At 36.3% G+C, this 15,290-nt stretch overlaps 1 protein-coding gene across 1 annotated transcript; it reads left to right on the top strand.

Annotated features, from left to right (window-relative positions):
* The first annotated feature begins 10,408 nt into the window (after positions 1 to 10,408).
* On the top strand, positions 10,409 to 13,135 carry opn1sw2 (opsin 1 (cone pigments), short-wave-sensitive 2). The gene is made up of 5 exons (XM_058790680.1): positions 10,409 to 11,498; positions 11,596 to 11,764; positions 11,956 to 12,121; positions 12,509 to 12,748; positions 12,891 to 13,135. The coding sequence occupies exons 1-5, from the start codon at positions 11,126 to 11,128 to the stop codon at positions 12,996 to 12,998; spliced, it is 1,056 nt and encodes a 351-aa protein (XP_058646663.1). The 5' UTR covers positions 10,409 to 11,125; the 3' UTR covers positions 12,999 to 13,135.
* Positions 13,136 to 15,290: the final 2,155 nt, after the last annotated feature.

The following is a 15,290-nucleotide window of genomic DNA, read 5'->3' as shown; positions in this document are numbered from 1 at the left end:
GTTTTTCATGTTCGTGGGTCGAAGCCACCCCAAAAACGTAATATTTAGTCCCTGAAATGCAAATTTTACCAGGGGAACCCGCGATTGGGCTATTATTAAGTAGCAATTGGGAGGGTTTTGTTGTGAAAACCTGGCAACCCTGCCCTGTAGAATAAAATAGTTTCAGCTGCTGCAGTTGAGGGACACCACTTCGCTGCATTTAAGAATGTCAGTTTAGATAATTATTGGATTAAATATATAGTAAATAGTTTATAGGCCAATAATGATTGTTTGTTCCATTTATAGAGTTGGATGAGATTACTGATTGCAATTTACATGACAAAAATGGCGGTAATATAGTCTTATAGATACACCTTATAGCTTAATCTAACTTGTCACATGCAAGAATAACCTACATAATTCTATTTAATTTCTAATTTTTAATTTTAATTAAACATTGGTAAATTATTTTGACTACAACCCATACTGTCTGGTTCTTGTTTCTTTCCGTTTTTCAAACTAGGTGGCATTGTAGCATCTCTTAATTTCCCTGCAATGTTCCTTGCTGTTGCTTTGTCAGAGCAAGAGTAGGCTACTGAATTTCAATACACGTTTCTGTAGTGTTAACCCTAATTATTAGCAGAACAATGCTGAAAAATAAATACATTGTAGTTGACAATACTTTACAGGCAGATAGTATAGCCTACAATAATTAATTAGATTAAAAAAATTGCATAGACATTGGTTTATTGGCAAATCGGTGCAGAGTTTTTGACATTGACAAAATATTTTCTGGGAATATGGAGAGAGGAGACATGACATGACATTACCAGGGTCTTTTCTTCTTTTACACTCCATTTAATCTCATTCACTTCACCAGATTTAGATATGAAAGACATCCAATTTGTGTCTCATTTAGTTTTTTTCTTTTCTGCAGGCAACTGGCATCCAGAGGCTTGAAACACAAACGTTTTCGTAGATGATCCATCAAAAGGTTAGCAATCAGTTCAAATTGTAAGAATGTGTCACTGCAAAAAAATCTACCAATATACTTCTTATGAAATCAGATTAAACACATTGGAGAACTAATGATACTCTAAAAATAATCTTTTCACCAAAATACTTTTTAATTCAATGCACAACATTGCATAATATTTAGTTACATCTAGCAACAACATAGCACTTTTTCTGCTGGTTTTCATTATTGTTTTATTTTATTATTCAAGGATAAAAAAAAATAGTGACAACCATACTGTAATACCTTTACAGTGTGTTTCCATTTCTTAAGGTTGCATTGGAACCGCAACTATGTTTCAGATGCCTTATAAAGAGGCTTGTGATCGTTAACCTTGTACTAGACTCCTCCCTCTTCCGGACTTGTTGCGCTGTCAGCTTTTAATCGCTGTGACCCTTCAGTCTTTGACCTGATCCATTTCACTAAAATCCATTACACAAGTAGACCTAATGGAAAATCTTATGTTTGTCAAGATGTGAATTTTAGTATCAGTCAATATGTGTGTTATGTCATGCTAGTGGTCAATTCATTTTTCTCAGAATCTGATCATAGTAGAGCCAAATCTGTCTGACTGCAACGGGACAAATCAACAGTCAAAACTTAACGTTGATAGCTTAGTAATACTGCGATTTTTAAAAGAATTCTTTTTAATAATATTAATCATATACTTTTTTAACATTAAGGTTAATAAATGCGGTATAAGTATTGTTCATTGTTCGTTAACTGTTGTTAATGAATGGCACAAGTGTTACCAAATATCTATGTTTGCCCATAAATTATGGAGCTTGTTGAACAGTGAACTGAACGGAACAGTGAAATGAAGTACTGGTGTTTATGTTGATTAGATTAAACAATTAAAGCATCATGCAAGGGGCTTTAGCACACAGTCAGATACAGGATGTGGCAGAAAAGAGATGAAAACCATTAATCCTCTGTAAACACTTCCTTTTACCCAAAGTGATTTTGTAACAGCATTATTTTTAAGCCCAGCTGCCCAAACCTCAGTCAATTTAATTTTTACAACCCCAGCCATTCATGTCAGTTATATGCAAGTGTGTAAAAATATATGTTTCTTTATTAACATTAAGTAAAGTTATTGTATTTCATAATATTTAACCTTATTATATTAAATGCTCTAAAATTCATTGGCAAGTTTTACAGCAGAACAGGTTTCAGCTTCTTTCCAGACTTGTATATATATATATACTCTGGTACTTTCGCTTTTTAATGTTGATTGTTGAATGTTGATGTTGTCACTTTTTTAATCTAACATTACCTTGGTTATATAATAATTAACAGATCGTTATTACATCAAATATGCTGACACTTACAGTATAAGCCAATGTTGTGATTTGTACAGTTTGCTTCTGTGTTAGTTATTGTGCTTTCACTTGTTAATGTTAATCACTAAAACTGGTGAATAAAACTGTATAAGCTGGCTGAAGACATACTGACACAAACTCAACTCTGAAGCAGGTTAATAGGCCGGAGATAACTATGTGACGCACTTACCTCAGGCACCCCTCTTAACTGGTCTACACTGACTGTGGTAGATAAGAGCCTTAGCACAAGTCCAATAATTAGTCCTAAGCCACTAAACAGATCATCATATGGGTCATACAAGTGAGGAAGACCAGAGATTAAAACAGAAGAGGAGGGAAGGGACAGAGCTTTGACCACAGAGGGTGACGAAATGGGCAGAAAAAAGGCTTATCTGCAGGAATTTTGATGATATGGAAATGAGAATGATTTTAAGATAATGACAATTTTGATAGTGACATTAATTTTGTGTGCTAATACTTCCTATACCTATCCAAAACCTACATACTGTATATGCCTTTCTTTCTTTCTTTCTTTCTTTCTTAGTTACTGTTACTCTTGTGGAGCAAAGTTTCCAAGGTCCTAAATACTTGATGACTTTCATCCAAGCTTATGTGGCGCTAGAAATAATGAAATATAATGAGGATAGTATGTTAATACCACAGTAAGTACATGTACTGGTGATGAATATTTAGTTATCTTTGCTACATCCCACATAGCAAACGGTCTTGGCCCAAATGTGGCCTCAAGCTGGCACTGCTGGCCTCCTGTCGGCAATGGCATGTACCCCTTCAGCCAGAGCTGGGCCATGTGTGGCAATGGTGGCACGGCAAACAATATGAGGGCCGATTGTTGGTGGGAGGAGTGTGGCCCAGATCAGGCAGTGACCTGACAACATATTATGTGACCCATGAAAAACAAGATAAATAAAATATGATAAAATGATCACAGAAATTTTAAAGTGTAGTATTGTTTAAATTTAATCTTTGAAATGGCAAGTCATAACAGAATGAAACATTGTCATTTCAAAATTAAGCAAATCAGTCAACTGCATTAAACTGCACTTAATTATAATTTAATTATATTTTATATTATTATTCTCAGTACAAATACTCTTAGAATCCTTGGCAACATTGTGTTACACAGTTATGCTAATAAAGCTGAATTGAATTGAATTGAGAGAGAGAGAGAGAGAGAGATCATTTAACCATTATCATGTAATATTTATTTGGTTTACCATGGGGCACATAATTTTATTATAGCACAAACATTAAATTTTATGTCATGCACAAACATTAAATAAAATGATCATAAAAGTATTTTATTTTTATTCAAATCCTCGGTATCCATGTGATGCTTTGTGTGAGGAACAGATCCAAATTCAAACCATTCATCAGCTATATCTATCTCCTTCCTCTGTAGCTATAGTAACTATTTAAAAATTTGCCATTAGGAAGTTTTACAAGTCTTGCTGCACCGATATCAAACGCTCATTGGCTCTCGCCGGTTTTGTCATAGATTGCGAGTAGCCCCAGAGTGCACCCCGGACGATGGGGCGGGGCGACACGTGTCGCTCCGCCCACCTTCAATTTCATTGGTTTATAATACAGCAGAGCTTATTGGTGTAGACGTTTGCTCATGAGCATTCTTTGATATACCTTTTTATGAATGATCTACGCTGTTTGGCTGTATTACAAGACATATTAAGTGCTAACAACAGCGATTTTAGTTAGAATCAATTAACAAATGTGTTTTTTTAAAAACCTATGACGAATTAGATTAAGGGTGAATCCCATTTCTCTGTCTTTCCCCTTCCCCTTACCCCTTCCCCTTAGTTTTGCGCGTTCACGTGAGAGTAAGGGCTATCCCAATTCTCGTTTTGATCGAGGGTAGGGCTAAGGGAAGGGTAGATACCTTAAAACCAAGCATTTTCGCGAGCTTACTTGAAACCGAGGGGTACCCAGAACACACTGCGCAACCGGCAACAATCAAGTATTTTCGGCTTAAATAATTTATTTAAAAATTACGACAGTCTTGTTTTGTGCTCTAGACAGTCCTGTACATATATATTTGCAACCATGTTCTTAATTGAAACGTTTTTAAAAAATCGCTAGTTTGCGACGCTAACGTTACATTGCTGATTTGCACAACAGTCCCGCAGACTAGCTTTGAATGGACTTCATGCATGTCTACAGTTTGAACAAGTTTGTAAAATGATCCAAAGTTCGTGATCAACACTTGTCGGCTCTGATGACGTAGCAGCCAGCTAGCGACGGTGTATGATGACGTAACCGTAACCAAGTGGTGTCTCATTTCATAGGGGTATGTTTTCACCCCTAGCGCTTACCACTCGGTTTCGAGGGACAAGGGCTAGGGGTAAGACGTAGGGGAAGGGGTAAGACAGAGAAATGGGATTCACCCTAAGTTCCTATCAAACACTTGGTGGCGGGTCAGGCGGGATCTCCGAGTACTTTGGGCAGAACAGAGCTGTGTAATATTAGCACATAATGTAACATTATTTTAGAAAGCTGAGTTAAATTTCACTAACCAGACCTGTTGAATCAAGAAATCACTTAAATAGAACCTGTCTGACAAAGTGAAGCATGTTTAAAGAGCAACACATCATTCCGCGATCTTAAGAAATTCATAAACAGATGAGAAACAAAATAGTTTACATGTATCAGTCTGGAAAGGGTTATAAAGCCATTTCTAAGGCTTTGGGACTCCAGCAAACCATGGTCAGAGCCATTATCCACAAATGGAGAAAACTTGGAACAATGGTGAACCTTCCCAGGAGTGGCCGGCCTACCAAAATTACGACTCATCCAGGAGGTCATAAAAGAACCCAGAACAACATCTAAAGAACTGCAGGCCTCACTTGCCTCAATTAAGGTCAGTGTTCATGATTCAACAATAAGAAAGAGACTGGGCAAAAACAGCATCCATGGGAGAGTTCCAAGGCAAAAGCCACTGCTGACCAAAAAGAACACAAAGGCTCATCTCACATTTGCCAAAAAATATCTTGATTATCCCCAAGACTTTTGTCAAATATTCTGTGGACTGATGCGACAAAAGTTGAACTTTTTGGAAGGCGTGTGTCCCGTTACATCTGGTGTAAAACCAACACAGCATTTCATAAAAAGAACATCATACAAACAGTCAAACATGGTGGTGGTAGTATGATGGTCTGAGGCTGCTTTGCAGCTTCAGAACCTGGATGACTTGCCATAATTGATAGAACCATGAATTCTGCACTCTATCAGAATATCCTGAAGGAAAATGTCCGGCCATCTGTTCGTGACCTCAAGCTCAAGTGCACTTGGGTTATGCAGCAGGACAATGATTCCAAACACAGCAGCAAGTCCACCTCTGAATGTCTCAAGAAAAACAAAATGAAGGTTTTGGAGTGGCCAAATCAAAGTCTGGACTTAAATCCAATTGAAATGCTGTGGCATGACCTTAAACAGTCCATTCATGTTCGAAAACCCTCCAATGTGGCTGAATTAAAACAATTCTGCAAAGAAGAGTGGGCCAAAATTCCTCCACAGCGCTGTAACAGACTCATTGCCAGTTATTGCAAATGCTTGATTGCAGTTGTTGCTGCAAAGGCTGGCACAACCAGTTATTAGGTTTAGGGGGCAAGCACTTTTTCACACAGGGCCATGTGGGTTTGGATTTTGTTTTCCCTTCATAATAAAAAACTAAATTTAAAAACTGCATGTTGTGTTTACTTGTGTTATCTTTGATTAATATTTAAATTTGTTTGATGATCTGAAACATTGAAGTGTGACAAACTTGCAAAAAAATTAAAAATCAGGAAGGGGCCAACACTTTTTCACACCACTGTATATATATATACTGTGTATATATATATTTTTTTTTTTGAATATAGGCCTATTTTAAATGTTTTTGTTTACTAAAACAGCTGTTATTAAATCTGACCTACAGCAAATATTATTAATGTGCTTTAGTGCGTATTTAAGCAATAAATGTTCATTTTCTCTGCAACATTTTTATTTATACATTTATATATATATATATATAGGCTATATGCACAAATTAAATGACTGGTTTTATGGCTCAATCCTTTAAAAAGAACCAGGAATCACTGTACTATATTAGGCCAACTGATTTTAGATTTTTAGTAGTTATTATAGTCTTTAATAAATAAAAAAAATATTAATCACAGAGAAAGTCTCTTTTACTCATTAAAAGTGCTCACGTATCTATTGCACAGATTTACAGCTCTGAGTGATTTAATATTCGATAGTTATGCAGGTCTATATGGGTACAATGATCGAGTATTAATAACTGAATCTAAATTCATCCACAGATTAGAACACGTGCACACAATGAGGGTGTGGATACAGAAATAATTGGATTTTTAATATCTGATGTCACGGACACTTATTTACTATAAGATAGGAACCTTTAAAAACTGTAAGAGAATCAATATAGGCTCAATTATTTTATTAAGATATAAACAAGGAAACATTGAGCTTGCCATGAAAACATTTTATTAGCACTTTATAACCTACAAGTTTGTGATGCATTGAGCAACTTTGGCTTTAACTCATCTCTTTAAACAACAGAAAACGGTTGCGCGTTAAAACGTAAAATCAGCCGCTTATGTTTGTCCATCTCTAAAATAGCCTACAGTAAATTATCATAATTTGCATATAAAATCCTAATGTAGTGCTGATCCGCGGCCAGCCGATCCTCAAGGAAATATGAGTGAAGCGTTATTCAACCTGAAGAACCCGGGGGCCTGTACCATGATGGTGGCTGAACAAATTCAGAGTTATAGGATAAATTTTCACTTGACAAAACCAAACCACTCCAATCTGGCTTTGTTGGTACCATGAAGCTGATCATCAACTTTCTCTGTCAACTCAGGCTTGATCCTGAGTTAATGGAACGCGTGTACATGAATGTGTGACATCAGTGGCGAACAGCCAATCACAACACAGAGAGTATGATTCACTTCTCGGGAGAGAGCCAGCGAGATTCAAAGCTCTTTTGTTAAAGGTTAAGAGATAAAAGAATATGAGGAATTTAAATGCATTTCCACTGAATTACTTGTCCATGAAAGAGAACAAATAAAGGAAATTATCTTGCTCTATCAGTGCAGTCACAAGTGAAACTTGTGAAGTTAGTTTATATAGTTGATAATATATAGCGATACAGACTCGAACATGTAAGGTCACATGTAGCCATTTTTAAAGTGTTATCTATTGATTCGACCACTTATTTATATTACATATGATCTGTATATATTAATATTCATTTAAAATAAATGCTTTATAATAATTGTTAAACTAAAAGTGCTTGTGTAATGGAGTAATAATAATATAAATCATATTAAAATTATACAAATCATTTGTAAATTGTAATTATCATATAAAGCCAGACAATTTTGTTGTATTTTTTATTTTTTTTAAAGGTACTTCATAGTGACCTTTTATTTGTAGGAATAGAAACTGGGGGAGTGACTTTTATTTGTGTCAAACGTGTGTCACTTTGCTCACATCCGATTGGTCCAATTTCAGTTTGAGATCTCTAACTCAGAACATAACCTGCCCCGGAGCAGGTTAGCTGTGCAGTGTAAGTTACTATGGCAATGAAAGCAGCTAAAAGCCAAGCTACTTTCATGGTACCTAAAACCCAGGATTGGTGCAAACTAAACTGAAACTTACCTGGCTAGCCAGCTAATCCGGCTTCATGGTACAGGCGCCGGAGGTGCTGTCATCAAGAGTTTATTTGTAAACAATGACTTCATCTGACTAAAATTACCATGGTTACTAAACAGATAATAATTAAGATAGGCCTATGATTCTAGAGTTAGCACATAATATTTCTGTAATATGGCCAAATTAAATACAAAATCGTACACAAAGGAATGCGCATACTCGGGTCTACACCAATAAGATTTGCCGTGTTATAAACCAATGGAATTGGGGGTGAGCGGAGCGACACGTGTTGCCCCGCCCCAATCGTCCAGCTTGCACTCTGGAGTGTTTGGTGTTTTCAGCGTTTAACAACTTTAATTATGCCCTGCTCCTCGCACTAAACTATTATATCCTGCCAGAAAGGACTGCGACTGCAATGTATCGTCATTTGGACTACCGGTGGTGCTACGTACTGCTCTTTGACATTTCTGCAATAAATTCTTGATTACACGTGTCTGTCTGTTATGTTTCTCTTATAGACTGTATACATTACCCTCTTTAAGACTTTGATATTCTATAGTCTTTGACATTATACACTCACTCTTTATTGGTCGTTTTGTTCTTTATAGAAATAAAACATTTTCAATGCAATATGTTTTTTATTGCACAGTTACATGATCTGTGGATTTTAAGGCTGATTTTCTATTCAGTTTAATTGGCATAGTTTGTGTGTACATTACCAAAACATTTCACAAAATGAATAATGGCGATTATAGTAATACACAATACAATAATATCAAATATTAATATTCTGTATTGGGTCTGGGCTATATAAGGCTCAGGTGTGGCTCAGATTTGTGGGATTCTGGTTTACTTAAGGCTGAGAATTGGTACTAATAATAAAACATGTTTTGGCCCAGTTCAGGGCCAGTTAAGGGTGATTACTGGCTGAGATTCGGTCCAGTTATGGCCCATGTGTGGCCTTTGTCTTTAATCCAGTTCTGGGCCACTTCAGGGCCGTCATTCTTTGCGGTACTTGGGCCAAGGGAAAAGTGATTGTGTGGCCCGGAGCTGGGCCAGAAAACATTTGCTATGTGGGATGGCTGTATGGGAAATCTGCTGATTAACTCAAGAGGAGTGTTATGAGCTTGAAGAATTTAATTAAAATCCCATGCAGGACTTTTCATGACACAATATGACTGTGCCTGCTTTACTGATTCCCCCTTTCTGACTGATTGTGTGCAATTTATTGCATTTGCAATGCCTAGTGCACAAGCTGTAGTTATATGAAAACCATTACAATATTATTTATTACTTAAAGTGTGACACCTCTCATTGCAAATACATTTTCATGAAGCATTTGAAGGTTTATTTTTGCATTAGGGTGAATTCTGCACTGCAGTCTCAACTTATACTAATATGAAGAGCAGTTTCACTTCAGATAGACTTTTACTAATTAATTAACAATATTTTATTAATATTTACACTTTTTATCGCATGAGTCATTTGTTATGTTGTAAATTATGAACTTTAACTTTAAATTATATTAAGTTCAAAATAAGTTTTAAATTGCTTTAACAGTCAAAACTAAATACCAAAATATTTAGTAATCTAAGTTACTGCTCTAAAAAATTAAGGTTTGCTACTCACTATCTCATTAGAGCAACAAAACCAATAAGGTACAAATAAACTATCAAGTCATTTCAACTTTTTTTTTGAAAACTTATATAAAAAAGTTGAAATTGCTCAATTTATTTTGATGAATTAAAGTAATGTAAAAAACATACGTTTTTTTTACAGTGTATAGGTTTTGTATAGTCACTTTTTGTGTGATTATTACATTTACATTTACATTACATATACATTTAGTAATTTAGCAGATGCTTTTATCCAAAGTGACTTGAGGACAATAGAAGCAATCAAAACCAACAAAAGAGCAATAATAAGCAAGTGTTGACAAGTCTCGGTTGGCCACGGAACTATATAGCCTATATGTATGTACTGTGTGTATATACACACACACACACACACACACACACACACACACACATTATTAACATTGTTAACACATTATTAACCTCATTAAATGTATTTATTGTCAAAGAAATGTGTGCCAGTGTCATTAGCACATTTTCTGTCATTTACGGTGGGTGCAATGGATCTCTTGACTTTAATTAATATAATTAATTGACTTTAATCAATATAATTAATTAATAACTATACAATTATCAAAGACTCCCCTTTAGATAGCTTTATGAAAGCTGAAATAGATCATTCTATTTCAACTTTCATATCGCGATCTAAGGTTGTCTAATCAAAATACAGAACATGAAATAACTTAAAATAATGAAATGTCATGAAAATCAACAGTACAATCAAATTCTGTGTCTGTGAAGTCATTATTGACAATTCATAATTATTTCTCCAGTGTGCTGCATTTTATTTATTCCTTTGTTTATTTATTTTTGCTTATAAACTAATATTTATGACTATTATCTGTTCTGTACATATGATGTTCTAAGCTGTAGTCCCTTTCTCAGCTCTGACACAAGAACCCTCTATAGATGAGTGTCAAGGGCATTTCAGCTGTCAGGTATTTGAGGCTCTTCACAAAGGCCGTGATTCCAGGCTCAAAGCTAGAGATAATACGATGGGAAGCAGATTAAAGAGGGGTTAACTGCAAGTGATTAGCTGCATTATCTGCACTGTGCAGCAGATTACCTGCCATCGCTAACACAGAACCACACTGTAGGGTGAAAGGGATGATCCGAATTAGCCAGGTTTTGGTGTTGGAAATAAGATTAGGTGAATTGTGTGTCTTGCAATACACAGATAGTTTTGTGTATGCGTGCACAAGTGCCTGTGTGTTTGGTAGATGACAACAAAACACAAATCCTTCCATTAAGACCATTTGGGAGGAGCAAAAAGGTATCTTTTGAGTCCTTATAAAAGACGGATCACTTGGAAATCGATTGAGGGAGGCTTCATCTGGTCATCAACGAAGAGAGAATTTACATCGATACGGGTTAGACTTCATTTATTTTTGCGATGCTGCAATAATCTGCGAAGGAAATAACACAACTGATTTAAGCTTCAAGGCGTTACAACGTTTTCGGTGGAGTGGCTGCCAGTTTCAAGCAAGATGAAGCAAGTACCAGAGTTTCACGAAGACTTCTACATCCCCATCCCTTTAGATTTCAACAACCTCTCAGCTTACAGCCCTTTTTTGGTCCCCCAGGACCACCTGGGAAGCCAAGGCATGTTCATGGTCATGGCTGTCTTTATGTTTGTTATTTTCGTTGGAGGGGCTTCGATCAACATCCTTACCATTGTTTGCACAATTCAATTCAAGAAACTCAGATCTCATCTTAACTATATTCTTGTGAACCTTTCCATTGCCAACCTCTTCGTAGCCATTTTTGGTTCCCCGTTATCGTTCTACTCCTTCTTTAATAGGTACTTTATCTTTGGGGCAACAGCATGTAAAATTGAGGGCTTCCTTGCAACGCTTGGAGGTAAAATGCCACATTCATCCACATTATTAAAAAAAGCTTCTGTAGTCCATTGTAGCTCACAGATTGTAGCTCAATAAACCTTTTTCTGTTTTTGCAGGAATGGTGGGTTTGTGGTCTCTTGCTGTAGTGGCATTTGAAAGGTGGCTGGTCATTTGCAAACCCCTTGGGAACTTTACCTTCAAAACCCCTCATGCCATAGCTGGCTGCATACTTCCTTGGATTAGTGCATCAGCAGCTGCATTCCCTCCACTGTTTGGCTGGAGCCGGTAAGTCCCACTTACATTGATAAGGACAAAGCTACATTGCCTCCCTCCACTGAACCTGAAGAAATCAAACCAACACCTAGCACCTTTTTACTCCACTCAACTAGTTCAAGTTCAGAAGTAAAATCCTCTGATTATAATTCAAGTGTACGGAGTTGTCTATCCCGTCAGTCTCACTGAGATCTCTTTTACAGGTACATACCTGAAGGTTTGCAGTGCTCCTGTGGACCTGACTGGTATACCACTAACAACAAATACAACAACGAATCCTACGTCATGTTTTTGTTCTGCTTCTGCTTTGCGGTTCCTTTCGGCACCATCTTGTTCTGTTATGGTCAACTACTCATCACACTCAAATTAGTGAGTACAATTTGCATTTCCCATTGAAAGCTGCCCCAGTATTAATAATTTTAGTGAAATGTTTTGAGAAAAGAGGAAAAGTTTGGTTGAGGAAGAAGAATTTTATTTCTGTTCTTTATTTTGACTGGAAAACCTTAGCCACATGAACATTCAAATAATAAAATTAAATGTTTGAATAAAGATTGGGTTCATACTAACATTAAATACTGATAAAACACCATTTATTATGTACATGAACAAATGATACATTTCGTTCATTGCTCTGCCACACTCTTTAATGCATTGGGTTAGACAGTGCTTTGGCCCACTAGATGGAGACTGTATATGGGTTGTTGTAGTGTTGGTCACATTGCCAGATGCTCTAAAATCCCATGTTTGTCCTACCAGGCAGCCAAAGCTCAAGCAGATTCAGCTTCGACCCAGAAGGCGGAGAGGGAGGTGACAAAGATGGTGGTGGTGATGGTGTTCGGCTTCTTGGTATGCTGGGCACCATATGCTAGCTTTTCTCTCTGGATAGTTTTCCACCGTGGTGAAACATTTGATCTGAGAATGGCAACCATACCATCCTGCCTTTCTAAAGCCTCTACAGTGTACAATCCTGTCATCTACGTCTTAATGAACAAACAGGTATTGTATTATGTGCTAAGTGGAGATTTGAAGTATTGTTGAAGTTTGTCCCCCACAGGGCTACAAAACCAAATGCCATGTTCACATGGCATAACTAATCACTTCAAGTAACACGTTCTGCTTCTTTTCTTTTGAAACCCAGTTCCGTTCCTGTATGATGAAGATGGTCTGTGGCAAAAATGTTGAGGAAGATGAGGCCTCTACTTCATCTCAGGTCACCCAGGTCTCCTCTGTTGCACCAGAGAAATAAACCCATTCTTAATGTAACCTCATCCTGTGGACAGAACCACTCTGGCAGTGAAAAACAATTTTACAATGATTGTAAATAATAAACTTAGACGCAAATAGGAATTTTTGCTTTTAATGTCAACATTTTTGTAACTTGGTCTTGGCTTGCTGAACCAGTAGAATTAGTAGAAGTTCATTGTTATCATTAAAAATGTACAATAAATGCAAAGAAAGAAAGAACTGTGTTGTTAAATGTATCTGTTTTAACAGTTTATTTGTGACCCTGGACCACAAAACCAGTCTTAAGTGTCAATTTTTCAAAAATGAGATTCATACATCATCTGAAAGCTGAATAAATAAGCTTTCCATTGTTGTATGATTTGTTAGGATCGGACAATATTTGGCCGAGATACAACTATTTGAAAATCTGGAATCTGAGGGTGCAAAAAAATCTAAATATTGAGAAAATCACCTTTAAAGTTGTCCAAATGAAGTTCTTAGCAATGCATATTACTAATCAAAAATGAAGTTTTTATACATTTACGGTAAGAAATTTACAAATATCTTCATGGAACATGATCTTTACTTAATATCCTAATGATTTTTGGCATAAAAGAAAAATTGATAATTTTGACCCATACAATGTATTTTTGGCTATTGCTACAAATATACCCCAGCGAATTAAGACTGGTTTTGTGGTCCAGGGTCACATATATTAAACACATTACATTAGTCTTATTTCTTCCTGTTTTAAACAGGAGTAGTAGTGAGCACACCATTTTACCACAACTAAAACATGAAAACAAAGAAGTATCTCATATATCTTGTTGTAATCAAGTCCGTAGCCATTCGGTTATGAGTAATGGAGTAACACATCCAAGGATGGTCTGAAAAATAAAGTCAGACAGAGTATTATCTAGTATGCAAAGCCACTTTGCATTGAATTGCTGCACTAATATCTAATAATTTTCGACTGCACTAATAATTAATCATGAGAATTTATATACAGTAGTTTTCAATAAATGTCATTGCTCGTGTCATTGATTTGTGTATGCATGCTTACTCACCTTAACATCTTGTACTTCATCCAATAAGTAGATCACTTCCAAATCAAGAGAAAAGTGCAAAGAAAGAATATGAAGTTAGCTTTTGTCATTTGCAAACCAGCCTAACACAGTCAAATCAAGAACAAGATCAACTTGGTAGTTCATCTAGAAATTAAGCCACAAATGATGTTAGTGAAACAATGAGCAGTGAAAGCAAAGTTTTGCCCATGTTAGATTAACATCTATTATATGGATTAATTTCATTCAAATGTATTTTTTTTTAAATACACATTCAGCACTATATACCGTGAATATAGCAGTTGTCCAATGGCAGGCCATGTGAGACCAAACTGTGCTAATCTTGAGCTTTCGTTGAGAATTCAGTTGTATATCCGAGTTCTGCTAGTAGTGAACTTTTGCCAATCACGAATAGTTCAGAACTAGCGGAATTCCAGACATACGACTGACTGAGTGCTGTTCCATGATACTTTCTGATCCATCTGTTTCTGAAAAATATCCTTTTCAACTACATCATTGAATATCTGTGATTTACACTGTGAAAGCAACAAAATATCACAATAGTGACCCTTGATCACACCAAAGCTTACATATTAATTCCATTAAGTCCACCTTTAAAAAAAGTATGAAAGATCATAATGAACAAATACCTGATCTGAATAACATACACATCAGTACAATTCTTAAAAAACAAGGAAACAACTGATAGAGTGAAAAAAAGTTTACAGACTGCTCTTGTCTTTGTGTTGGCTCCATCCTCATCCTGGTTCGGTCTGTTCATGTTCTAGTGTTTCATTTCCTCCTGCTCCACTTTGCTACAATTGAAGGAGAAGCAGATGACTGAAAAAAAAAGAAAAGAAAAGAAAACGCCTATCGTTAGAAACAGGGAGAGATTAAAACTGACCTCATCAAGATTTTCAGATAAACCCTGCTTTCCCTAAATTGAACCATCAATCCAGTGGGATTAGGAAGGTTTGGGCTGCATCCTTGTCAATACTAATTAGGATCCTGTGTGGAGGGTACCTGGGTACCCCAGTTGTCCCAATAAGCTGATTTGGACTTGGACTGTAACCTAGATGTCTGACTTACAGTTACCCTGCACAAAACATGATGATTATGATTGAAATTGTTTTGAATTGGCAATGAAAGAGTAATGGTTAAGAGTTGTTGGGCATAAACTGTCGGAACTGTGTTTACAATGACATTGGTATCATTGAGAAAATTTTCATGTCCTTTATTAAGACTTAAAT

Source organism: Onychostoma macrolepis, chromosome 11 (genome assembly GCF_012432095.1).
Source record: "Onychostoma macrolepis isolate SWU-2019 chromosome 11, ASM1243209v1, whole genome shotgun sequence".
Taxonomy (NCBI): Eukaryota; Metazoa; Chordata; class Actinopteri; order Cypriniformes; family Cyprinidae; genus Onychostoma; species Onychostoma macrolepis.
This window is presented reverse-complemented; position numbering and strand designations above follow the sequence as displayed.